At 31.6% G+C, this 27,696-nt stretch overlaps 1 protein-coding gene across 1 annotated transcript; it reads right to left on the bottom strand.

Annotated features, from left to right (window-relative positions):
- Window positions 1–18,059: 18,059 nt before the first annotated feature.
- LOC135928381 (gastrula zinc finger protein XlCGF44.2-like) lies at window positions 18,060–23,922 on the bottom strand. Its single transcript, XM_065464833.1, has 3 exons — window positions 23,646–23,922; window positions 23,497–23,603; window positions 18,060–18,495 (listed from the first exon to the last, which is right to left on the bottom strand). The coding sequence occupies exons 1-3, from the start codon at window positions 23,830–23,832 to the stop codon at window positions 18,214–18,216; spliced, it is 576 nt and encodes a 191-aa protein (XP_065320905.1). The 5' UTR covers window positions 23,833–23,922; the 3' UTR covers window positions 18,060–18,213.
- Window positions 23,923–27,696: the final 3,774 nt, after the last annotated feature.

Raw genomic sequence — 27,696 nt, 5'->3', positions numbered from 1 at the left:
TTCGAAAAGGGATTAAGAAGGAATTCGAAAAGGGATAGGAGAAGGAATTCGTAAAGGGATGGGAGAAGAAATTCTAAATGATTAAGAAGGAATTCGAAAAGGGATGGGAGAAGAAATTCGAAAAGGGATAGGAGAAGGAATTCGTAACGGGATAGGAAAAGGAATTCGAAAAGGGATGGGAGAAGAAATTCGAAATGGGATTAAGAAGGAATTCGAAAAGGGATAGGAAAAAGAATTCGTAAAGGGATGGGAGATGGAATTCGAAAAGGAATAGTAGAAGGAATTCTAAAAGGTAGAGGAGAAATAATTCGAAAATGGATGGGAGAAGGAATTCGAAAAGGGACAGGAGAAGGAATTCGAAAAGGGATAGGAGAAGGAATTCGAAAAGGGATAGATATAGGAATTCGTAAAGGGATGGGAGAAGGAATTCGAAAAGGGATAGGAGATTGAATTCGTAAAGGGATAGGAGAAGGAATTCGAAAAGGGATAGATATAGGAATTCGTAAAGGGATGGGAGAAGTAATTCGTAAAGGGATATTCGATGGAATTCGAAAAGAGATAGAAGAAGGAATTCGAAAAGGGATGGGAGAAGGAATTCGAAAAGGGATAGGAGAAGGAATTCGAAAAGGGATGGGAGAAGGAATTCGAAATGGGAGAGGAGAAGGAATTCGAAAAAGGATGGGAGAAGGAATTCGAAAAGGGATAGGAGAAGGAATTCGTAACGGGATAGGAGAAGGAATTCGAAAAGGGATAGGAGAAATAATTCGAAAAGAGATGGGAGAAGGAATTCGAAAAGAGATAGGAGAAGGAATTCGTAAAGGGATATGAGAAGGAATTCGAAATGGGAGAGGAGAAGGAATTCGAAAAGGGATGGGAGAAGGAATTCGTAAAGGGGTGGGAGAAGTAATTAGTAAAGACATATGAGATGGAATTCGAAATGGGAGAGGAGAAGGAATTCGAAAAGGGATAGAAGAAGGAATTCGAAACGGGAGAGGAGAATGAATTCGTAAAGGGATAGGAGAAGCAATTCGAAAAGGGATAGAAGAAGGAATTCGTAAAGGGATGGGAGAAGGAATTCGTAAAGGAGAGGAGATGGAATTCGAAAAATGATAAAAGAAGGAATTCGTAAAGGGATAGGAGAAGGAATTCGAAAAGAGATGGGAGAAGGAATTCGAAATGGGAGAGGAGAAGGAATTCGAAAAGGGATAGGAGATGGAATTCGAAAAGGGATAGAAGAAGGAATTCGTAAAGGGATGGGAGAAGGAAATCGTAAAGGAGAGGAGATGGAATTCGAAAAATGATAGAAGAAGGAATTCGTAAAGGGATAGGAGAAGGAATTCCAAAAGAGATGGGAGAAGGAATTCGAAATGGGAGAGGAGAAGGAATTCGAAAAGGGATAGGAGATGGAATTCGAAAAGGGATATGAGAAGGAATTCGAAAAGAGATAGAAGAAGGAATTCGAAAAGGGATGGGAGAAGGAATTCGAAAAGGGATAGGAGAAGGAATTCGAATTGGGAGAGGAGAAGGAATTAGAAAAAGGATGGGAGAAGGAATTCGAAAAGGGATAGGAGAAGGAATTCGTAACGGGATAGGAGAAGGAATTCGAAAAGGGATGGAAGAAGGAATTAGTAAAGGGATGGGAGAAGTAATTAGTAAAGGGATATGAGAAGGAATTCGAAAAGAGATAGAAGAAGGAATTCCAAAAGGTATAGGAGATGGAATTCGAAAAGGGATGGGAGATGGAATTCGAAAAGGGATAGAAGAAGGAATTCGTAAAGGGATGGGAGAAGGAATTCGTAAAGGAGAGGAGATGGAATTCGAAAAATGATAGAAGAAGGAATTCGTAAAGGGATAGGAGAAGGAATTCGAAAAGAGATGGGAGAAGGAATTCGAAAAGGGAAAGGAGAAGGAATTCGAAAAGGGATGGGAGAAGGAATTCGAAAAGGGATAGAAGAAGGAATTCGAAAATAGATGGGAGAAGGAATTCGAAAAGGGATAGAAAAAGGAATTCGTAAAGAGATGGGAGAAGGAATTCGAAAAGGGATGGGAGAAGGAATTCGAAAAGGGATAGGAGAAGGAATTCGAAAAGGGATGGGAGAAGGAATTCGAAAAGGGATAGAAGAAGGAATTCGAAAATAGATGGGAGAAGGAATTCGAAAAGGGATACGAGAAGGAATTCGAAAAGGGATTAATAAGGAATTCGAAAAGGGATAATAGGAGAAGGAATTCGTAACGGGATAGGAGAAGGAATTCGAAATGGGAGAAGGAATTCGAAAAGAGATTAATAAGGAATTCGAAAAGGGATAATAGGAGAAGGAATTCGTAACGGGATAGGAGAAGGAATTCGAAAAGGATGGGAGAAGAAATTCGAAATGGGATTAAGAAGGAATTCGAAAAGGGATAGGAGAAGGAATTCGTAAAGGGATAGATATAGGAATTCGTAAAGGGATGGGAGAAGTAATTCGAAAAGGGATAGGAGAAGGAATTTGAAGAGGGATTAATAAGGAATTCGAAAAGGGATAATAGGAGAAGGAATTCGTAACGGGATAGGAGAAGGAATTCGAAATGGGATTAATAAGGAATTCGAAAAGGGATAATAGGAGAAGGAATTCGTAACGGGATAGGAGAAGGAATTCGAAAAGGGATGGGAGAAGGAATTCGAAAAGGGATAGGAGAAGGAATTCGAAAAGGGATAGGAGAAGGAATTCGAAGAGGGATAAATAAGGAATTCGTAAAGGGATGGGAGAAGTAATTCGTAAAGTGATATGAGAAGGAATTCGAAAAGAGATAGGAGAAAGAATTCGAAAAGGGATAGGAGAAGGAATTTGAAGAGGGATTAATAAGGAATTCGAAAAGGGATAATAGGAGAAGGAATTCGTAACGGGATAGGAGAAGGAATTCGAAATGGGATTAATAAGGAATTCGAAAAGGGATAATAGGAGAAGGAATTCGTAACGGGATAGGAGAAGGAATTCGAAAAGGGATGGGAGAAGGAATTCGAAAAGGGATAGGAGAAGGAATTCGAAAAGGGATGGGAGAAGGAATTCGAAAAGGGATAGGAGATTGAATTCGTAAAGGGATAGGAGAAGGAATTCGAAAAGGGATAGATATAGGAATTCGTAAAGGGATGGGAGAAGTAATTCGTAAAGGGATATTCGAAGGAATTCGAAAAGAGATAGAAGAAGGAATTCGAAAAGGGATGGGAGAAGGAATTCGAAAAGGGATAGGAGAAGGAATTCGAAAAGGGATGGGAGAAGGAATTCGAAATGGGAGAGGAGAAGGAATTCGAAAAAGGATGGGAGAAGGAATTCGAAAAGGGATAGGAGAAGGAATTCGAAAAGGGATGGGAGAAGGAATTCGAAAAGGGATAGGAGATTGAATTCGTAAAGGGATAGGAGAAGGAATTCGAAAAGGGATAGATATAGGAATTCGTAAAGGGATGGGAGAAGTAATTCGTAAAGGGATATTCGAAGGAATTCGAAAAGAGATAGAAGAAGGAATTCGAAAAGGGATGGGAGAAGGAATTCGAAAAGGGATAGGAGAAGGAATTCGAAAAGGGATGGGAGAAGGAATTCGAAATGGGAGAGGAGAAGGAATTCGAAAAAGGATGGGAGAAGGAATTCGAAAAGGGATAGGAGAAGGAATTCGTAACGGGATAGGAGAAGGAATTCGAAAAGGGATGGGAGAAGAAAAGGGATTAAGAAGGAATTCGAAAAGGGATAGGAGAAAGAATTCGTAAATGGATGGGAGATGGAATTCGTAAAGGGGTGGGAGATGTAATTCGTAAAAGGATAGGAGAAGGAATTCTAAAAGGGATAGAAGAAGGAATTCGTAAAGAGATGGGAGAAGGAATTCGTAAAGGGATAGGAGAAGGAATTCGAAGAGGGATTAATAAGGAATTCGAAAAAGGATAATAGGAGAAGAAATTCGTAACGGGATAGGAGAAGGGATTCGAAAACGGATGGGAGAAGGAATTCGAAAAGAGATAGGAGAAGGAATTCGAAAAGGGATGGGAGAAGGAATTCGAAATGGGAGAGGAGAAGGAATTCGAAAAGGGATGGGAGAAGGAATTCGAAAAGGGATAGGAGAAAGAATTCGTAAAGGGATGGAAGATGGAATTCGAAAAGGAATAGTAGAAGGAATTCTAAAAGGTAGAGGAGAAGGAATTCGAAAAGGGATAGGAGAAGGAATTCGAAAAGGGATGGGAGAAGGAGTTCGAATAGGGATAGGAGAAGGAATTCGTAACGGGATAGGAGAAGGAATTCGAAAAGGGATTAAGAAGGAATTCGAAAAGGGATAGGAGAAGGAATTCGTAAAGGGATGGGAGAAGAAATTCTAAATGATTAAGAAGGAATTCGAAAAGGGATGGGAGAAGAAATTCGAAAAGGGATAGGAGAAGGAATTCGTAACGGGATAGGAAAAGGAATTCGAAAAGGGATGGGAGAAGAAATTCGAAATGGGATTAAGAAGGAATTCGAAAAGGGATAGGAAAAAGAATTCGTAAAGGGATGGGAGATGGAATTCGAAAAGGAATAGTAGAAGGAATTCTAAAAGGTAGAGGAGAAATAATTCGAAAATGGATGGGAGAAGGAATTCGAAAAGGGACAGGAGAAGGAATTCGAAAAGGGATGGGAGAAGGAATTCGAAAAGGGATAGGAGATTGAATTCGTAAAGGGATAGGAGAAGGAATTCTAAAAGGGATAGATATAGGAATTCGTAAAGGGATGGGAGAAGTAATTCGTAAAGGGATATTCGATGGAATTCGAAAAGAGATAGAAGAAGGAATTCGAAAAGGGATGGGAGAAGGAATTCGAAAAGGGATAGGAGAAGGAATTCGAAAAGGGATGGGAGAAGGAATTCGAAATGGGAGAGGAGAAGGAATTCGAAAAAGGATGGGAGAAGGAATTCGAAAAGGGATAGGAGAAGGAATTCGTAACGGGATAGGAGAAGGAATTCGAAAAGAGATAGGAGAAAGAATTCGAAAAGGGATAGGAGAAGGAATTCGAAGAGGGATTAATAAGGAATTAGTAAAGGGATATGAGAAGGAATTCGAAAAGAGATAGGAGAAAGAATTCGAAAAGGGATAGGAGAAGGAATTCGAAAAGGGATAGGAGAAGGAATTCGAAATGATTAAGAAGGAATTCGAAAAGGGATAGGAGTAGGAATTCGTAAAGGGATATGAGAAGGAATTCGAAAAGAGATAGGAGAAGGAATTCGAAAAGGGATAGGAGAAGGAATTCGAAGAGGGATTAATAAGGAATTAGTAAAGGGATGGGAGAAGTAATTCGTAAAGGGATATGAGAAGGAATTCGAAAAGAGATAGGAGAAAGAATTCGAAAAGGGATAGGAGAAGGAATTCGAAGAGGGATTAATAAGGAATTAGTAAAGGGATGGGAGAAGTAATTCGTAAAGGGATATGAGAAGGAATTCGAAAAGAGATAGGAGAAAGAATTCGAAAAGGGATAGGAGAAGGAATTCGAAGAGGGATTAATAAGGAATTAGTAAAGGGATGGGAGAAGTAATTCGTAAAGGGATATGAGAAGGAATTCGAAAAGAGATAGGAGAAGGAATTCGAAAAGGGATAGGAGAAGGAATTCGAAAAGGGATGGGAGAAGGAATTCGAAAAGGGATAGGAGAAGGAATTCGAAAAGGGATAGGAGAAGGAATTTGAAAAGGGATAGGAGAAAGAATTCGTAAAGGATAGGATAAGGAATTCGAAAAGGGATAGGAGAAAGAATTCGAAAAGGGATAGGAGAAGGAATTCGAAAAGGGATAGGAGAAGGAATTCGTAAAGGGATATGAGAAGGAATTCGTAAAGAGATGAGAGAAGGAATTCGTAAAGTGATAGGAGAAGGAATTCGAAAAGGGATTAATAAGGAATTCGAAAAGGGATAATAGGAGAAGGAATTCGTAACTGGATAGGAGAAGGAATTCGAAAAGGGATGGGAGAAGGAATTCGAAAAGGGATAGGAGAAGGAATTCGAAAAGAGATAGGAGAAAGAATTCGAAAAGGGATAGGAGAAGGAATTCGAAGAGGGATTAATAAGGAATTCGAAAAGGGATAATAGGAGAAGGAATTCGTAACGGGATAGGAGAAGGAATTCGAAAAGGGATGGGAGAAGAAATTCGAAATGGATTAAGAAGGAATTCGAAAAGGGATAGGAGAAGGAATTCGTAAAGGGATGGGAGAAGTAATTCGTAAAGGGATATGAGAAGGAATTCGAAAAGAGATAGGAGAAAGAATTCGAAAAGGGATAGGAGAAGGAATTCGAAGAGGGATTAATAAGGAATTAGTAAAGGGATGGGAGAAGTAATTCGTAAAGGGATATGAGAAGGAATTCGAAAAGAGATAGGAGAAAGAATTCGAAAAGGGATAGGAGAAGGAATTCGAAAAGGGATAGGAGAAGGAATTCGTAAAGGGATATGAGAAGGAATTCGTAAATAGATGAGAGAAGGAATTCGTAAAGTGATAGGAGAAGGAATTCGAAAAGGGATTAATAAGGAATTCGAAAAGGGATAATAGGAGAAGGAATTCGTAACGGGATAGGAGAAGGAATTCGAAAAGGGATGGGAGAAGGAATTCGAAAATTGATAGGAGAAGGAATTCGAAAAGAGATAGGAGAAAGAATTCGAAAAGGGATAGGAGAAGGAATTCGAAAAGGGATAGGAGAAGGAATTCGAAATGATTAAGAAGGAATTCGAAAAGGGATAGGAGTAGGAATTCGTAAAGGGATATGAGAAGGAATTCGAAAAGAGATAGGAGAAGGAATTCGAAAAGGGATAGGAGAAGGAATTCGAAGAGGGATTAATAAGGAATTAGTAAAGGGATGGGAGAAGTAATTCGTAAAGGGATATGAGAAGGAATTCGAAAAGAGATAGGAGAAAGAATTCGAAAAGGGATAGGAGAAGGAATTCGAAGAGGGATTAATAAGGAATTAGTAAAGGGATGGGAGAAGTAATTCGTAAAGGGATATGAGAAGGAATTCGAAAAGAGATAGGAGAAAGAATTCGAAAAGGGATAGGAGAAGGAATTCGAAGAGGGATTAATAAGGAATTAGTAAAGGGATGGGAGAAGTAATTCGTAAAGGGATATGAGAAGGAATTCGAAAAGAGATAGGAGAAAGAATTCGAAAAGGGATAGGAGAAGGAATTCGAAGAGGGATTAATAAGGAATTAGTAAAGGGATGGGAGAAGTAATTCGTAAAGGGATATGAGAAGGAATTCGAAAAGAGATAGGAGAAGGAATTCGAAAAGGGATAGGAGAAGGAATTCGAAAAGGGATGGGAGAAGGAATTCGAAAAGGGATAGGAGAAGGAATTCGAAAAGGGATAGGAGAAGGAATTTGAAAAGGGATAGGAGAAAGAATTCGTAAAGGATAGGATAAGGAATTCGAAAAGGGATAGGAGAAAGAATTCGAAAAGGGATAGGAGAAGGAATTCGAAAAGGGATAGGAGAAGGAATTCGTAAAGGGATATGAGAAGGAATTCGTAAAGAGATGAGAGAAGGAATTCGTAAAGTGATAGGAGAAGGAATTCGAAAAGGGATTAATAAGGAATTCGAAAAGGGATAATAGGAGAAGGAATTCGTAACTGGATAGGAGAAGGAATTCGAAAAGGGATGGGAGAAGGAATTCGAAAAGGGATAGGAGAAGGAATTCGAAAAGAGATAGGAGAAAGAATTCGAAAAGGGATAGGAGAAGGAATTCGAAGAGGGATTAATAAGGAATTCGAAAAGGGATAATAGGAGAAGGAATTCGTAACGGGATAGGAGAAGGAATTCGAAAAGGGATGGGAGAAGAAATTCGAAATGATTAAGAAGGAATTCGAAAAGGGATAGGAGAAGGAATTCGTAAAGGGATGGGAGAAGTAATTCGTAAAGGGATATGAGAAGGAATTCGAAAAGAGATAGGAGAAAGAATTCGAAAAGGGATAGGAGAAGGAATTCGAAGAGGGATTAATAAGGAATTAGTAAAGGGATGGGAGAAGTAATTCGTAAAGGGATATGAGAAGGAATTCGAAAAGAGATAGGAGAAAGAATTCGAAAAGGGATAGGAGAAGGAATTCGAAAAGGGATAGGAGAAGGAATTCGTAAAGGGATATGAGAAGGAATTCGTAAATAGATGAGAGAAGGAATTCGTAAAGTGATAGGAGAAGGAATTCGAAAAGGGATTAATAAGGAATTCGAAAAGGGATAATAGGAGAAGGAATTCGTAACGGGATAGGAGAAGGAATTCGAAAAGGGATGGGAGAAGGAATTCGAAAATTGATAGGAGAAGGAATTCGAAAAGAGATAGGAGAAAGAATTCGAAAAGGGATAGGAGAAGGAATTCGAAGAGGGATTAATAAGGAATTCGAAAAGGGATAATAGGAGAAGGAATTCGTAACGGGATAGGAGAAGGAATTCGAAAAGGGATGGGAGAAGAAATTCGAAATGGATTAAGAAGGAATTCGAAAAGGGATAGGAGAAGGAATTCGTAAAGGGATGGGAGAAGTAATTCGTAAAGGGATATGAGAAGGAATTCGAAAAGAGATAGGAGAAAGAATTCGAAAAGGGATAGGAGAAGGAATTCGAAGAGGGATAGGAGAAGGAATTCGTGAGATAAGAGAAGGAATTCTAAAAGGGATAGGAGAAGTAATTCGTAAAGGGATATGAGAAGGAATTCGAAAAGAGATAGGAGAAAGAATTCGAAAAGGGATAGGAGAAGGAATTCGAAGAGGGATAGGAGAAGGAATTCGTGAGATAAGAGAAGGAATTCTAAGAGGGATAGGAGAAGTAATTCGTAAAGGGATATGAGAAGGAATTCGTAAAGGGATGGGAGAAGTAATTCGTAAAGGGATATGAGAAGGAATTCGAAAAGAGATAGGAGAAAGAATTCGAAAAGGGATAGGAGAAGGAATTCGAATAGGGATAGGAGAAGGAATTCGTGAGATAAGAGAAGGAATTCTAAAAGGGATAGGAGAAGTAATTCGTAAAGGGATATGAGAAGGAATTCGAAAAGAGATAGGAGAAAGAATTCGAAAAGGGATAGGAGAAGGAATTCGAAGAGGGATTAATAATAAAATCGAAAAGGGATAATAGGAGAAGGAATTCGTAACGGGATAGGAGAAGGAATTCGAAAAGGGATGGGAGAAGGAATTCGAAAAGGGATAGGGGAAGGAATTCGAAAAGGGATAGGAGAAGGAATTCGTAAAGGGATATGAGAAGGAATTCGTAAAGAGATGAGAGAAGGAATTCGTAAAGTGATAGGAGAAGGAATTCGAAAAGGGATTAATAAGGAATTCGAAAAGGGATAATAGGAGAAGGAATTCGTAACGGGATAGGAGAAGGAATTCTAAAAGGGATAGGAGAAGTAATTCGTAAAGGGATATGAGAAGGAATTCGAAAAGAGATAGGAGAAAGAATTCGAAAAGGGATAGGAGAAGGAATTCGAAGAGGGATTAATAATAAAATCGAAAAGGGATAATAGGAGAAGGAATTCGTAACGGGATAGGAGAAGGAATTCGAAAAGGGATGGGAGAAGGAATTCGAAAAGGGATAGGGGAAGGAATTCGAAAAGGGATAGGAGAAGGAATTCGTAAAGGGATATGAGAAGGAATTCGTAAAGAGATGAGAGAAGGAATTCGTAAAGTGATAGGAGAAGGAATTCGAAAAGGGATAGGAGAAGGAATTCGTAGAGATAAGAGAAGGAATTCTAAAAGGGATAGGAGAAGTAATTCGTAAAGGGATATGAGAAGGAATTCGAAAAGAGATAGGAGAAAGAATTCGAAAAGGGATAGGAGAAGGAATTCGAAGAGGGATTAATAATAAAATCGAAAAGGGATAATAGGAGAAGGAATTCGTAACGGGATAGGAGAAGGAATTCGAAAAGGGATGGGAGAAGGAATTCGAAAAGGGATAGGAGAAGGAATTCGAAAAGGGATAGGAGAAGGAATTCGTAAAGGGATATGAGAAGGAATTCGTAAAGAGATGAGAGAAGGAATTCGTAAAGTGATAGGAGAAGGAATTCGAAAAGGGATAGGAGAAGGAATTCGTGAGATAAGAGAAGGAATTCTAAAAGGGATAGGAGAAGTAATTCGTAAAGGGATATGAGAAGGAATTCGAAAAGAGATAGGAGAAAGAATTCGAAAAGGGATAGGAGAAGGAATTCGAAGAGGGATTAATAATAAAATCGAAAAGGGATAATAGGAGAAGGAATTCGTAACGGGATAGGAGAAGGAATTCGAAAAGGGATGGGAGAAGGAATTCGAAAAGGGATAGGAGAAGGAATTCGAAAAGGGATAGGAGAAGGAATTCGTAAAGGGATATGAGAAGGAATTCGAAAAGGGATGGGAGAAGGAATTCGAAAAGAGATAGGAGAAAGAATTCGAAAAGGGATAGGAGAAGGAATTCGAAGAGGGATTAATAAGGAATTCGAAAAGGGATAATAGGAGAAGGAATTCGTAACGGGATAGGAGAAGGAATTCGAAAAGGGATGGGAGAAGGAATTCGAAAATTGATAGGAGAAGGAATTCGAAAAGGGATAGGAGAAGGAATTCGTGAGATAAGAGAAGGAATTCTAAAAGGGATAGGAGAAGTAATTCGTAAAGGGATATGAGAAGGAATTCGAAAAGAGATAGGAGAAATAATTCGAAAAGGGATAGGAGAAGGAATTCGAAGAGGGATTAATAATAAAATCGAAAAGGGATAATAGGAGAAGGAATTCGTAACGGGATAGGAGAAGGAATTCGAAAAGGGATGGGAGAAGGAATTCGAAAAGGGATAGGAGAAGGAATTCGAAAAGGGATAGGAGAAGGAATTCGTAAAGGGATATGAGAAGGAATTCGTAAAGAGATGAGAGAAGGAATTCGTAAAGTGATAGGAGAAGGAATTCGAAAAGGGATAGGAGAAGGAATTCGTGAGATAAGAGAAGGAATTCTAAAAGGGATAGGAGAAGTAATTCGTAAAGGGATATGAGAAGGAATTCGAAAAGAGATAGGAGAAAGAATTCGAAAAGGGATAGGAGAAGGAATTCGAAGAGGGATTAATAATAAAATCGAAAAGGGATAATAGGAGAAGGAATTCGTAACGGGATAGGAGAAGGAATTCGAAAAGGGATGGGAGAAGGAATTCGAAAAGGGATAGGAGAAGGAATTCGAAAAGGGATAGGAGAAGGAATTCGTAAAGGGATATGAGAAGGAATTCGTAAAGAGATGAGAGAAGGAATTCGTAAAGTGATAGGAGAAGGAATTCGAAAAGGGATTAATAAGGAATTCGAAAAGGGATAATAGGAGAAGGAATTCGTAACGGGATAGGAGAAGGAATTCGAAAAGGGATGGGAGAAGGAATTCGAAAATTGATAGGAGAAGGAATTCGAAAAGAGATAGGAGAAAGAATTCGAAAAGGGATAGGAGAAGGAATTCGAAGAGGGATTAATAAGGAATTCGAAAAGGGATAATAGGAGAAGGAATTCGTAACGGGATAGGAGAAGGAATTCGAAAAGAGATAGGAGAAAGAATTCGAAAAGGGATAGGAGAAGGAATTCGAAGAGGGATTAATAATAAAATCGAAAAGGGATAATAGGAGAAGGAATTCGTAACGGGATAGGAGAAGGAATTCGAAATGGGATGGGAGAAGGAATTCGAAAAGGGATAGGAGAAGGAATTCGAAAAGGGATAGGAGAAGGAATTTGAAAAGGGATAGGAGAAGGAATTCGTAAAGGATAGGATAAGGAATTCGAAAAGGGATAGGAGAAAGAATTCGAAAAGGGATAGGAGAAGGAATTCGAAAAGGGATAGGAGAAGGAATTCGTAAAGGGATATGAGAAGGAATTCGTAAAGAGATGAGAGAAGGAATTCGTAAAGTGATAGGAGAAGGAATTCGAAAAGGGATTAATAAGGAATTCGAAAAGGGATAATAGGAGAAGGAATTCGTAACGGGATAGGAGAAGGAATTCGAAAAGGGATGGGAGAAGGAATTCGAAAAGAAGGGATAGGAGAAGGAATTCGAAAAGAGATAGGAGAAAGAATTCGAAAAGGGATAGGAGAAGAAGAGGGATTAATAATAAAATCGAAAAGGGATAATAGGAGAAGGAATTCGTAACGGGATAGGAGAAGGAATTCGAAATGGGATGGGAGAAGGAATTCGAAAAGGGATAGGAGAAGGAATTCGAAAAGGGATAGGAGAAGGAATTTGAAAAGGGATAGGAGAAGGAATTCGTAAAGGATAGGATAAGGAATTCGAAAAGGGATAGGAGAAAGAATTCGAAAAGGGATAGGAGAAGGAATTCGAAAAGGGATAGGAGAAGGAATTCGTAAAGGGATATGAGAAGGAATTCGTAAAGAGATGAGAGAAGGAATTCGTAAAGTGATAGGAGAAGGAATTCGAAAAGGGATTAATAAGGAATTCGAAAAGGGATAATAGGAGAAGGAATTCGTAACGGGATAGGAGAAGGAATTCGAAAAGGGATGGGAGAAGGAATTCGAAAAGAAGGGATAGGAGAAGGAATTCGAAAATGGATGGGAGAAAGAATTCGAAAAGGGATAATAGGAGAAGGATCGATTTAATATTTGGCGACGAGGTAAAAAAGTCTCGCGGTTTTCGGTCTTCACTCAAGTTAAATGTTATATAGAATTATAAAAAAAATTTTCTGTTTATAAAAAAAATAAATTAAATAATAATAGATTTGTTTAAAATTATGGATAAAAGATGAGTGAGATAAATGGGCTATTGACGACTATAGACACAAAAAAAATATATTCCTTAAACTGACGCCACCTTGAAAAAATATTTATAGCTTATGGAAGAATAAATATTAACTGATATAAAAAAAAATTACTCTTCCCAAGAAAATATGGGCAGATATATTAAAAATAGCAAAACAACTTATAAAGATAAAACAACTGTTCTGGCATCTAGAATTAAACTCATTAGATTTAGTCGAGGGCCTTCAGAATCCATTTTGAGTTATTTAAAAACAATAAAGGAGCTAGTCCGAAGATGCGAGATTGAAGATAATGTTGAACTAAGAATTCGCGATCAATTAATCGCCGGAGAACTATTATTACGATACCCAGATACTAAAGATGAAGACTAACCGTTAAACTTAAACAAATTATAAAATTTATGATAGTGATAAAGGACACGATGCAGCCTATTTAGATTTCCATGGATTATAAAATTTATAATAAAAATAAAGGGCACTATCAAAATGATTGATGCAGCCTATTTAGATTTCCATGGATTATAGAATTTATGATAATGATAAAGGGCACTATCAAAATGATTGATGCAGTCTATTTAGATTTCTGTGGTTTATAGAAATTATGATAATGATAAAGGGCACTATCAAAATGATTGATGCAACCATATTTCGATTTCCATGGATAAAATTTATGATAATGATAAAGGGCACTATCAAAATGATTGATATAGCTTATTTGGATTTCCGTGGATTATAGAATTTGACACAGCCTATTTGGATTTAAAGAATTTGACTTATCGTTACCAACGAATGTAAAAATTAACATGATCAACAATAAATATAAATATAATGATAATGGTAACGTGAATATTGACAAACTATATAATGAATTTGCTACGGTGTTTGATAATAAATTAGGATTCATAAAAAATGTCGAACATGTAAAAACTACACCATACCATCCGAGAAGTAACGGATTACTAGAAAGAGGCATACCGATATTTTGCTAATAGAGAACAAACATAATGATGGGTTATTTGTATATTATATTATTATAACTTTCCGACATGTATTATTATATTATCGAGGTTTATCAAATTGCATATTTTAGAAGTTAAATTGGATAATTATATAAATGTATATATACAAAAGAGTTACAAATAAAATTCATTATTGTTCTTAAAACATAATCGATTTAATAATTCAAAAAGGGATAGGAGAAGGAATTCTAAAAGGAATTCAAAAACACTCCAAAATACAGCATAATGTATATTTTACCTCTAATTCGTGTAATGAATGCACGATTACTTCTCATTGACAATTTGCGAACTCGTGACATAGAAACTGTAAAAGAGCATTATTGTAGAATTAGTACTAAATTATAAATTACTCTAGGGTGCAATTTACGAAATACAAATTATTTAAAGCTTTGTCTTCGTGGGGAAATGTCGATGTTCATGAGTCACGATATGAGAACATATCATAAATGAATAATTTTTTTTCAGATCCGGGGTCTTTTTATATCATAGTGAATACAAAATTATTTTTATAACTAACTACAATAAATAGACTTAAAGATCTCCAATAAAATGTATAGTAAGCTTACCTAATAGTGCCCTCCCTCTTAGCAAAATCCTGACTAGACCTAGGTTATGTTAAGAATTTTTGATCTAGAATTGAAGTATAGGTGAGATAAAGAAAATTGTTTTAAAAATAATTAAATTGGTTTGTAATGATTTAATTATTAAATAAAAACAACTTATGATATCTCACCAACACACTTTTTATTGGTAAACACTTACTCGAAATGGGTTGAGTATAAGAAAGTAGATTGGGCCTAATTTTTCAAGCTCGGCCAAAAATTTTCATTCATAAATTTGTACGGCCTGACCCAATATTTTCAAAAAAATATTAGACCAAACCCGAAATAAGACCGGTCTGGTTTAAAGTCGTTCGGGCCGGGAATTGCATATCTTTATAAGGCAAAGTAAGTTGTAATTAAGAAATTGTGTGCTATGGCAAATATGGGATTTTAAGAATTTAAGTTTAAGGGTGGAGCAGGGTTTAGAAGTGAAATTTTCCAAAAATTTTGTAAATAAAGGGGTAACGGTATATATTCTAGCCCATCCTACCACTCGAGCTTAAATGGGTTGACTGAAAATATGGAGGGACTAGTAAAAACATGGCTAATGAATTCGAAAAAGGGGATAGGAGACGTGTGGATTTCATTGGCGATTTATAATAATGCAAAGAATAAAGATGCGTGGACACTAGCGGAACGGTTTATGGGTAGAAAAAGGATTTTGGAAATAGTAAAGTAAAGCGGGAGGAACAAAGGGGATGTTAAACAGTTAGAATATATCATAGGACAAAAAGTATAGACAAGAATGTATAACACCAGGAAGTGGAAACTAGTGCTATTGAATGGTATAGGGATCAAGTGCGTGATTGTGAATATGGGGACAGAAGGAGACAATGGAATAAGTACAGAACAAGAGATGGGTGTAAACGGATATGAAGACTAAAATTCAATGTATATCAGGCAACGATACGGGCTAATGGCAAAAAATCAAAATGGGAAAGTTCAAATAAGAATTATTATGTAATATATTTAATGTTTTGTACCGATGATGTATTTATAAATAAGTAATGGCATTTTTAATATTATATGGGTTAGGAAGGTAGCCTCTACAAAGAGGGGGGGGGGGGGATATCATAATTTTATGTTTTTATTTATCGATGCGAGAGGGTAAAATAAATAAAGATGGAGGACAATGATTATTTTTTGCAGTAGTGTTGTTAAACAGCCCGATTTTTAAGACTGGCGCAATTATGATTTCAGGAAAAATATTATGTAAGCCTCGAGATTTTGAGGTCCAAACATTTCTCCCCTCTATGAACAAAATTTCCATGTTTACATGATATTATTTTGGCCTAAATCTTAATAGGGTATTTTTAATAATTGACCCATATCAGATCGTTTAACTACAATATTTGGAGATTAATTAAATTTTGTTTTTATTTTAAATAATTATGGAGGAAAGATGAAAGTCGATAATATTACATATTAGTTAAATATTTACGAATGATTTAGATAGGGTAATCTAACCATATAGTATTGTTAAAAATTAGGATAGGAAATGAGTCATATAAGGGAATGTTACAGGGTAAGTTATTCCGGGGAAAAGTGTATAAGCGAAGGTAAATAAAATTATTATTTAGATTATTAAATTTTTAGTAGAAATATAAGGGAAAATTATTTATAAATGGGAAGAGGCGGTTGGAATTCGTTATATGTAATTAATCTATTTATACGACGCCTTCTTTTTATGTTGCCTAACCTTTCAATACTCCGGTGAAAAAAATGACGTTAATACTAGGGTTGGGTTTAATAGACCCCAATTTCAAATGTTAGAATCTCCAGTTATATTCATTATTTTTATTTAATATTTAATATAAGAGAACTAACCTTAAACTTGATAATTATTTATTTTTATTTCTAGAGCTTAGATTAAAGGTGATGAGGATCAGAGGCCTTCATGGGCCGGGCCAGCCCGCATGAGTGCAGCAATTTAGTTTTCTTATCTAGATGTAGGGAATTAGTCCTATCTGTTATTTTCTAGCGGGTCTGGGTTTAAAAATTTTTTTTTAATGGGCTTGGACCTAAAATTATTAAATTTAAATTATTTAAAACAGTTGCTAATTTAATGATATATTGCCTTTTTTTCTTCTAATAATAATAAATTTAAGTATTGTAAACATAATGATTACCTAAATATATTTAAATATTGTTAATTTTCATTAAATAAAAAAAAGTTAAATTTTTATACGGGCTTTGGGAAATTTTTGTGAAACTTATTATGGGCTTGAGATTTTTTTTAACATTAAATATGGGCCAGGCCGAGCTTGGGCCAAAAATTTTTTTTTTACTGCGAGCCTGGGTCGGGCTTGGTCAAAAAATTAAGGCCTAAGGTCTCTAAAGAGGATAATTATAATTTGTGCCAAATTTTCTAAAAAAGGCATACTTTTTTTAAATTTCAAATATTAAATTAAAAAAATAACTTATCTATCATATAATCATGATAATTTATAATATGGATCTTTATTCTTCAATATAAAAAATTACACTAATACATTCAAACATAAAAAAATATAGAACATTGAATATGTTAAATTTGACATGCAAAAATAAAACATTAATGTGTTCTAAACATAAATTTATTTTACATATTTGAAAAAAAATATTTTATTTTTTTTATTTTGATAGCTAGATATAAAAATTCCAGCTAAATAAAGATTTCCCAATAATGCCTTGACATCAACTTCTTAAGTAGAACTTTCATATTGGTCAGTATAGTTTTTACATATAATTTTAATTTTATCATTGGTATGATAAATAATCTCTCAATCATTTTTGGTGTTATGAACAAGTCAAATTCTGGAGTGTCAGCTTCTTTCCCTTATTCTTTTACTCCTCAGATCTATAACTAAATTTTGTTGATGAGTTCTTATTCTTTGATTAGACTTTTTCCATTTAGTAAACTTATTTTTTTAGCTAATTTTAAAGGGAAATATACTATGATAGATGATTCCATATTTACCTAAATAATATTAAGTTTATTGTCTTCAACTAACATTTCTTCTTCATCTAATTCAGATTGTGTATCATAATCACTATCAACATCCTCACTATTAATTACATTGTCATAAACACCTCAAATAAAATGATATTACATCTTAAATAATTATATTGTCATAAACACCTCAAATAAAATATTACATTAAATAATTATATATTTAGTTACAGAATCTGTAAAAATAATTATAAATAATAAAAATGAGTCAGCTAGTGAAAAATAAAATACCTCCACCAGAGAAAATATTTATGTTTTCTTTTTTCATATATTTCATTAAAAATATAAGATATTTAAATTTTGTTTTAATAAATTTTATAATATACTAGTATATATTTATAATTTTAAAATAAAAAAATTTCTTAAAAAATTACAAATTAACTCTGGTGGGGTCTCACAAACCCCAATCATTCACAAAATTTAAATCTTCAAAACTACTCAACCTAAATATATGAAATCTGGAATATAGATTCTAAGACATATTTGATAAAGCTACTGAAGAATCCATATCAAAATATTTAACAATTTTTATGTAATTAGTTCTAGCATGCCTGGGGTTTCATATAACCACTGGAGTATTGAAGGGTTAATCTTACTATACCTTATTTTTGTATGACGCTTATTCTACCTAGCCTCATTAATTATATGATAAATTGTAATTTGATATTAAAATTAATACAACGTTTACAATGAAAAATTAAACTTTATTAGGTGAGTAAAAATTTCATTTAGATTTAAGCAAATTTTACTTAAATTTATATATCTTGAAAAGAAATAATTTTTGAGCACTTATTCATATAAATTACATAAAAGTAGTAACATTCTAACATTCAAAAACTGAGATATTTAATTATATGTTTCTATAATTGTTATAAATAATAGAGATTTTTATGTTTGAATTCATAATGTAGATGGGTGTATTTTGCGAATGTGTTGCTCCATATTGGCTTTTTGGCTGAATCGTTTTGGGCAAAAGATACAAGGATAAGGTTTGAGCTTGTGGTGTACTTTTAACATGTGTTCTTTCAAATTTCCTTTTTGGGTAAAATTTTTTCCACAAGATACACATTCGTGAGGTCTAACTTTTTCATGAATAGTAGATATATGTTCACGGAGGTTACCTTTTTGACTGAAAGATTTTTGACACATGTTACATGGGTATGGCCTGACCTTTAGATGTACCTAATGCAAGATCAAATTAAATTCAATAGGTGAGAAGATAATAAAATCAAAGATAAAAGGTACCAGTAATATTTACAATTTTAATCAATACATGTAAGTGTAACCAATAGTCAAAAGTAATTATTAAATTTTATAAAAATGAAGTAGCATAATTAAGCCATGAAGCATGTTTAGAAAATTTTTTAAACAAATGATAAAAAAAGAAAAAGATATCATTTAAAGGTAAAATATTTGAATACCATTAAAATTAATATCCATTATATAAAACCGATATCAATAATAAAATTCTTTTGTATTTCTTTTTTACTTTTAAAATTTTGTTGCAGTATTAATTTTATTAAGAGAAGAAAATTAACATACAAGAAAATGCTTATGTACAGGGTTTCCCATTCAAAAAAGGAAAAGTTTCAATCAAGGAAAAGGTCCTATCAAAAAAGGAAAAAGGTTAATCATAAAAGGAAAAGGCCCAAACAAAAAAGGAAAAGTGTCAATCAAAAAAGGAAAAGTCCGATCAAAAAAGGAAAATGCCAAACAAAAAAGGAAAATCGTAATTTTTTAAATTTTCAATTTTTCTTAAATTCTTATTATATTTGTCATCCCTTCTTATTTTATTTCTAACTTTGTGATTTCTTTACTTTATTTGTGTCTTTTCTCAATTTATTTTTCTTACTATATCTTTTCTCAATTTTTTTTCTTCTATTTTTGATTTTATTTTGTATTTTTAAAAATAATTTATAAATTTAGGTCCATTTTTTTAACAATTCTTTACGTTTTTTTATACATATAATACAATATTCTTTTTATAATTTTTTCATTGTAATTTTTTACATACATTTTTAACCTTTTCAATCTCTTCATTTTTGATCTTTATTTTTTGGCCTTTTCTCAATTTTTTTCTTCTCATTTATGATAATTTAAAAAATAAAAATTTAAGAAAGATTATTGTATTTAATTGCAATTGCTAAGTTAAATTAATCGTTTAGTTATAATGTATTTAAAATTAAATAAGTTTAAACTGTAATACCAAATGATATGTATTTAAATTAATAAAATATAATCATTTTAAAATTATCAAAAATGAGAAGAAGAAAAATTGAGAAAAGCTCAAAAAAATAAAGATTAAAAATGAAGAGATTGAAAAGGTTAGAAATGTTTGTAAAAGATAAAAATGAAAAAAATCATAAAAAGAATATTGTATATATGATGAAATAAAAATGTAAAGAATTGTTAAAAAAAATGGAACAAAATTTATAAATTATATTTAAAAATACAAAAATGAGAAGAAAAATAAATTTAGAGAAGATATAGTAAGAATAATAAAAGTAAAGAAAATCGCAAAAAGTTAGAAATAAATTGTGAAAAATTGCATTAAGAAAAAAAATGTAAAGAAATCGCAAAAATTTAGAAATAAATTAAGAAGGAATAACAAAAATAAATAAAAATTTTAAAAAATTACGATTTTCCTTTTTTGAATGGGAATTTTCCTTTTTTGATTAACACTTTTCCTTTCCTTTTTCGATTGACACTTTTCCTTTTTTGATTGGACCTTTTCCTTTTTTGTTTGTCACTTTTCCTTTTTTGATCAAACTTTTTCCTTTCTTTTTGGGAATTTCCTTTTTTGATTGACACTTTTCCTTTTTTGTTTGGGCCTTTTTCTTTTTTGATTGAACTTTTCCTTTTATGATTGACCCTTTCCTATTATGATCGGACCTTTTCCTTTTATGATTGAAACTTTTCCTTTTTTGATTGGGACTTTTCCTTTTATGAATGGGAAACCCTGTAAGTTTTATTAAAATTGAAAGTAATGTCACTAAACACTATTTAGTGGTCCACTATTAGTTACAATTTTTAAAAGTATTGTCGTTACTTTTATGATACTTTATAAAAAAAATTATTTATTTTTATTACATAATAATCATTTTATCTTTTCCGTACCAAACAATTATTCAACAATATCACTTGAGGGCAAGGCGTTATTTAAATTTATTTTTAATGCAAAAAAAATTATCAAAAATTTTAAAAAATAGATCAAGATAATTATAGCGTTCTTGAAGTATTTACTAAATCTATGTTAGCATTAGATTATTCAACGTTATTAATAGCCTAATTAGCTTCTCTTTGAATCCAGTTAGGAATATAAGGTCAATTCAGCATACAATTTTACTAAATAAGGGCAACTAAAGCATTATTAGCGTTTTTAAGCTTGAGAACCTTTTACAAAAGGCCCGGCCCGAATCGGGTTCGGGCTGAGTCAGGGCTAATATTTTTAAAAAAAAGTAGGGTCGGGCCTATAAATTATTTTTAAAAATAATTTCGGGTTCGGGTAGGGCCGGCAAAACCTTTTTTAAAAAATTTCGGGCCGAGTTGGGCTTGAAAAATTAGGCCCGATGCAGGTCACTAGAAAGAATACCCCTTTAAAAGAATCAAAATTTAAAAAAGCTTTTGTTTATGAGTTAAAATAGATTTATCAGTCGATAAATATAAACATAATTTGATTTTTATTTACATTATATTTAATTTAAAATTAATTAGGAAATATGATTTTAACAATCCAGTAGCGTCACTGGGGGGGGGCACAGTGATTTGGGTGCACTTATTTTTTAGAATATATCAAAAAAAGAAAGTCATGAAAATTATTTCTAAAAAAGGTTATTTTAAATATTTCCCAAAAAATTCTGAAAATATTTCCTAAAAAAGGTCATTTTGAAAATAAAGTTGAGCGAACTAAATATGTAAATGATAAAGTTAACTAATCTAATATACAATAAAGATGTTTTGGCTAATTACTTGAAGAATGACATCTACAGCTACTATATTTTTTTGAAATACAAATGGAAAAAAAAAATCTTCTTTGACACATTTTGTTAAATCTAGAAATAAAATACTCAAATAAACATTTTTCTAATATTTCTTAAATTAAAATATGTTTATAAAATTAAATACAGCCCTCAAGTACTAGTCTTGAATAATTATTTAATAAGGCAAATTTTATACATTCAAATTGTTTTCCTAGATTTGAGGATGATATTATTATTTAAATTTAATGAAAATAAACTAAGCATTTTTATAAAGTAATGAAGCTAATAGTTACTTTTAGACAAAAATTGGTGATAGCGTGCTCCTTCAAAAAGTAGTGTTTTTAACACTGAATATTATCCTTAATACTTTATACATCAAAATTTAAATACTGTATTATTTTTTTTAATATAATGTTCAAAATATTTTGCAAATTTAAGAAAAGAAAATTCCTTTATCATTATTTAGTAAAATTTTGTTGTTATTATTTGTTTCATTTTTTTAATATCTATTTAGTTTGCAACATTTTACATTTTAAATCACTTGATAAATTAGAGTTATAATAGATTTTAAAATATAAAGATTTTTTTAAATAGGTTTTATTAAAAACAAAGGTCATATAAAAATATAAATCATGATTAAGATTAAAATAAAAATTAAATTAAGTAATAACAATGGTGAAACTGGTTTATTTGCATTGCTATATGGAACATGAATAGCTGCAATTACTTTGATGACCTAATGTAATGTCTTGCTTCAAATAAAAGGTTTTATTATGATCACCAATTATTTGGCTTAATTTTCTTTCTAATAATGTTAAATTTAAGTAGCATCAAAAGCATTTATGATGTGTGATAAAAAAATTAGCAAAATTAATTTTAAAAATAAATCAATTTTTAGTATTTTATAGTGTGTTTATAAAATGAAGCACACTAATGCTATCATTATTTTTCAAAAAAGTGGCACAACATCCGTTATCTCTCTGATTGAAAGGGATTTTTTTTTTTAAAAAAAAAAAATTTATGTGGGAATTGGAATTGGAAAAAAATCTTATATTTTGTTTTTAAATATAATAAAGTTTTTTAGATTTTCATTTAAAAAAAATGTGGCATTGGTATCAGCAAAGAAGTTGGTAATAGTGCATTAAATAAAATAGTCATTATTTGCAATATCCTTCCATAAATTTATATTGGGGCAAATATAAGTCAAGATGAAACTATGTTATTACAAAAATAAAGAAAATCCTAAAAATTTTTTAGTAGTATATATATAATAAAAATTTAACTATATAATTTTGAAAACTTAGTGATATATTAGAGATGGTTCTGCTCATTTTGCCAAAATATTTTCATTCACATGTTCATCTATTGATCCAAAAATATTTTTAACCCACCCATTCACCCAATGTTAATTTTTTTACTGCTCCAGAGCTTGGGTAGTATGGTTGGGCAAATTAAAAACTTATCTGTTACAGAATTCTAACATGTTTACCCCCCTACCACCATATCAGGAGGTGTAATAATTTAAAAATTTAAATATAAGGAAATGTTCCAATGATTGCATCCTCCTTATTTAATTATTTTAAATTTAATATTGAAAAATTTTTAAATTATACAATTATTTTTGTTTTAAAATAAATTAAATATAACTTATGAAGTCAACTGTAATGATAGGGAATTTATTTATTTAAATATTTAGGCCATTCTATTAAAAGTATTCTTTTTGTTCATTAAGTTAGTTAATATTTTGTAAGCGATATAAAATTAAGATAGATTCCTCAAAGGGCAAAAAAGGGATAAATATGTAGTTTAAATCTTTTTTAAACATTTAGTTATATAAAATCTATAGACATTTTTTCTTGTATAATTAATAGTATATTAAATTAATTATAGGTAAAGTTTATGAATCGCATAATATTTTATTTTTTTCAAAATATATATTATCAATTCTTTTAAAAATTAGATAAAACTTTATTACAAAATTTTCCTTAATAGAAAATATTGTAAAAATATAAAAAAAATTAATATGAATAATATTTAATTATCAAAAGTCTATTATTTGTTAAAAATTATAAAACATAATTAAATATTAAAAATTTAATTACTTAAAATTAGAAAAGCATTAAATATATAACATAACAATTATAACATTTCAAATTATTTATATAAAATGTAACTGCAAATAGATTTTATAAAAATGTTTTACTTGAGTTATATGGGTGTTTAAAATGCCTTTAGAAGTATAATATTTATTGCAAATTGTGCATTCAAATTTTTTAAATGTAGCAACGTTATTATTTTCCCTTATTACCTCTATATATGATATATATTTATAATATATACTATAAACATTACCTTGCTTTAAATCTGAAATATTGCATTCTTTAAATAACTTTTGAGTGTTAGATTTAGATTTTCCTGATAAAAAGGTAAACAAATCTTTTGCTGATATATTTTCCAAAATTTTGTTGTACATCTTACAAACATCAGAAAATTCTTCATTAGAGGAGTTATCTTCTACATCTAGTTCATTCTGTATCATTTTTACATTAAAAAGCAAAGTATTTCTTTCGAATCTAATAGAGTGCTAAAATCATAAGAGTGTCATATTTCACATATAATAGGTGAGTGATTAAAAGTCGTGACATAAATTAAATTGAAGTGTGACAAAATATATAAAAGAAATTATTATGAGCAAGAAAATATAATGTGTAAATAAACTCACTATATTCTGCAAAATCTAAAAGATACCTGCCAAGCTGCGAAGCAACTAATAAAATTTATTTATTTTTTGCCTAACTAAGCGGTTCATATTTAATTAATAAATTCACTACATTCGGTAAATCCATAGGCGTAGCCAGGGGGAGGGGCAAGGGGAAATTTCCCCCCCCCCTTCAAAAATTTATCACTTTTTGTAAATATCATTTTTAGCTATAAAAAATATCCCCCTTAGCCCTCCCCCTCACTCCCTGACCCTCAAATATGTATGCATATATCTTAAATAATAATTTAAAAGAAAGAATGTAAAAGTTGATATTTTTTTATAAAACTAATCATCATAATTTATAGATTTTGGGGAAAATAAATTTATAAATATATAAAATGAACCAAAAATGTTTTTTAATAAATGGAATATAAGCCAAGGATAAGTCTTAGGACAGAAGTGAAATGTATTATAATTATTAATAATAGATCTATAAAATTACTAAATAATATAATATATCAAATATAATTTTTTATAAAGTGAGTAATTTTAATTTATTTATCTTAATAAAAGTAAAATATAATTATAAAACTATTGATAAAATTAAATCATAAATTAAAAAAATATTAAAGCACAATATAAACAGTGGAATATTATATGTCGTCGATTTACAATATATCTAATTATCAAATGACAATCAAGTATTTTTACCAATATAGCGAATTATATATTTTACAGAAAACTATAAAATATTGATAAGGACATCAGAAAATATCTTTTAAAGACATTGTGGGATGAATAATATGAAGATTAAATTTATATATACCTAAATAGAATAGATGGCGTTAAATAATTGTATGCATATTGTTGCTATATTTAATATCAAGAGCATTGATTAGTAAATTTTGTCAGATTATTAACTGTAATATATTCTCTAACTATCAAATATGTCTGTAAAAGTGGAATTTTACCTAGTATTTTATAACTAATTCTATATAGTAGAGTAAAATTAACTATATGTCTACTTACTTATTTTAAATAAATTTCTTATAATTGTTTGGAATAAATTATTACCATGCTTTTATATTAAGGTATATACAATACAAGTAATTTATTATATTTTTATTTTATATAAACTAATAAAAAATATTTCATATTTGTTCCAGGCTTATTTTTTTTATTAAAATTTGTAAAAATATTTTATGACTATATATAGGTTAAATTAACCCGGCCGAAGGCCGTGGGAAAACTGGCCGAAGGCCCGCCCAAATGGGGGTCAGGGGGCGAAGCCCCCAATAATTTTTTGATTTCCCCCCCCCCCCTTATGAAAATCCTGGCTACGCCTATGAGTAAATCTAACAAATACTTATGCTGCTGAAGAGAAGTATCCAATAATTTCCATTAGTTATCTTGCAATATATTAAAAAATAATTTTATATCTGAAGTATAATAGAAAACATTTATCAAATTACAATTTTTTTCTATTACATAAAAAATAAAATTTGCCAGAATATTTTATTTACATATTATTTTTTTAATACTTCTAGGGTCTTGTTTAGTTATTATTACTACAAATAAATTTGAAATTACAAAGAAAACGCATTGGCGTACGCAGCGGGGAGGAGGAAGACAAATCCCCCCCCCCCCCAAAGCCAAAAAATGCAGATGCCGGATTATAATTTTCAAAAATATTATTGTTAATATTAATTTATATTTGTTAATATTTATTCCTATTTCATATATATATATATATATATATTTAATTACATTTATTTATCACATTCATCTACTAAGTTATTTTATCAACAATTTCGATTTCAAGTTTTCCTTGGCGTAATTTACCTATTATTTTCCAATTTTAGTGGCGTAATATTTATCTAAATTTCTAGTCAAATAATAATTATCTCTGAAACTCTTTGTCCAACAGGGAGAAAGAAATTGCAAGCTTGTCCAACGAGATCGAGTCTCCGCCGTCAAGCAGTAACAGCTATTATGAGTTAGAAGAGCCGATTATTAATGTTATTACTGAAATATCACAATGGCTTGAAAGAAATATTTCCTCAGAAGCAAAAAAATTATTGGATTCTTTAACTTATTCCCAGCGTCTACATGACAGGATTTTCACTGGATGCAAACCCCCTTCAAAAACCTTTGCCTACCCCCCTCAAAAATTCACGCCACGGCGGTGTCTCTTTATTTTTATTTTCACCTTTATAATTATATTAATACTCTTTTCAGAGAATATTAATAAGGATAACTTAAATTAATCTATCTCTACTACCAACTATCGATATTTTGTGAATATAAAGAATTAATTTTTTAAATAATAAATTCAATTAAAACCTCCATTATTTACAATGAATTAATTATTATGGCATTATGAGCTTGCTGATATATCTAAACCTTTGAAATTAAAAAGGATAGCAGAAAATTTTATTTGGAAAACAATGTGTATAATTGTTTACAATATATAGATTTGGTCGATAATTGTATTCCAATATTTCTATAATAAAAGTATTAATTTTTACAGCAATAAATTTTGTCCTATTTCATCTCAAAATTTAATAGATAACCCCCAAAAAAATTTATACCCCCATTAAAGCAGCCTACCCCCTCAAAAAAATAGGATGCAAACCCCTCCTGCTCATGTAGACGCTGCTTATTCCAAATTTTATTTCTCATTAGAATGTATTATTTAATTATATAACTATTTTAAGTATTACTTTTCAAAAACATAATATTGACTTGATTAAGAAGATGAGAATAGCGGAGAGCATTTTATTAGAACTCAAGGAAATTAGAGCTATTAATGTTGAAGAATTTCATATTTTATATGTTATTGTTGAGTCAGCTATACGTATTTGTTCCCCTCTACTTGTAGCAAGCGAGCTCATCGTCAAAACATTAATATAGGATCAGTAGAAGAGTATTATAAAACAAATGTCCCCTCTTCCAACCTTTTCCATATGGTGATAGAAAAAAAATAAAAATATTTGTTATATTTTTATCATGAATATGTTAAAATATCTTATAATGCCTTATTAGCTGAATAACTATGATTAAAAGATTAACTATGGTTGATACAGTCCTAAAAAATGCTATGGATGCTTTTTATTTCAAACACATTTTAGATTATACTCCCAATGTATTAAAATGGTTATATATATATATATTAGCAGCTCTTTAGGAAACTAATGAGAGAACATTCTCTTTTTTAAGAAGAATAGCAGAGCCTTGCAGAGGTACCATTTGCAGGACACGGCCCAGATTTTTTTTTTAATTTTTTTCCGGCCCAGGTTTTTTTCAAAATAAAATTTTCTGGCCCGGCCCTAATTTTTTTAAATAAATTATATTTATTTTTGATTTTTATAGCTAATAATGGCGATTTCAAATATTTGGTTTTAAAATATACAGCTCGACCCGGATATATTTAAAAAAATTAAAATACAGTCCGGCTCGAGTCTGTGAAAAACATACCTGTGAAATACAAAATCTGAAAGTAGATTGAATGCTTTGAATCTTTTGAATATTCATAGGCATTTAACGCCAAGCAAGGATAGATAATTGAAAAATTAGCTCAAAACATACAAAATACAATTATTCCTAAGAAACTTTTTGTGTATTAATTTATATTTCTAACATTTAAATTTTTTATACTTTATATATTTTAAAAGCTCAAAAAATTCAAATTTCAATTTTGTG

Source organism: Gordionus sp. m RMFG-2023, chromosome 4, assembly GCF_954871325.1.
Source record: "Gordionus sp. m RMFG-2023 chromosome 4, tfGorSpeb1-WG-v2, whole genome shotgun sequence".
NCBI lineage: Eukaryota > Metazoa > Nematomorpha > Gordioida > Chordodea > Parachordodidae > Gordionus > Gordionus sp. m RMFG-2023.
Note: the sequence above shows the minus strand (reverse complement) of the source record. Positions and strands in the feature narration are given on the sequence as shown.

Excerpts from the sequence above, each read along its gene's own strand:
- LOC135928381 (XM_065464833.1), bottom strand. The coding sequence starts at position 23,832 with ATGATACAGAATGAACTAGATGTAGAAGATAACTCCTCTAATGAAGAA. Across the intron at positions 23,604-23,645 it reads TATTTCAGATTTAAAGCAAG|AGGTAATAAGGGAAAATAAT; the intron begins GTAATGTTTATA and ends TATCATATATAG. Across the intron at positions 18,496-23,496 it reads TAAACACCCATATAACTCAA|GTACATCTAAAGGTCAGGCC; the intron begins GTAAAACATTTT and ends ATCTTGCATTAG.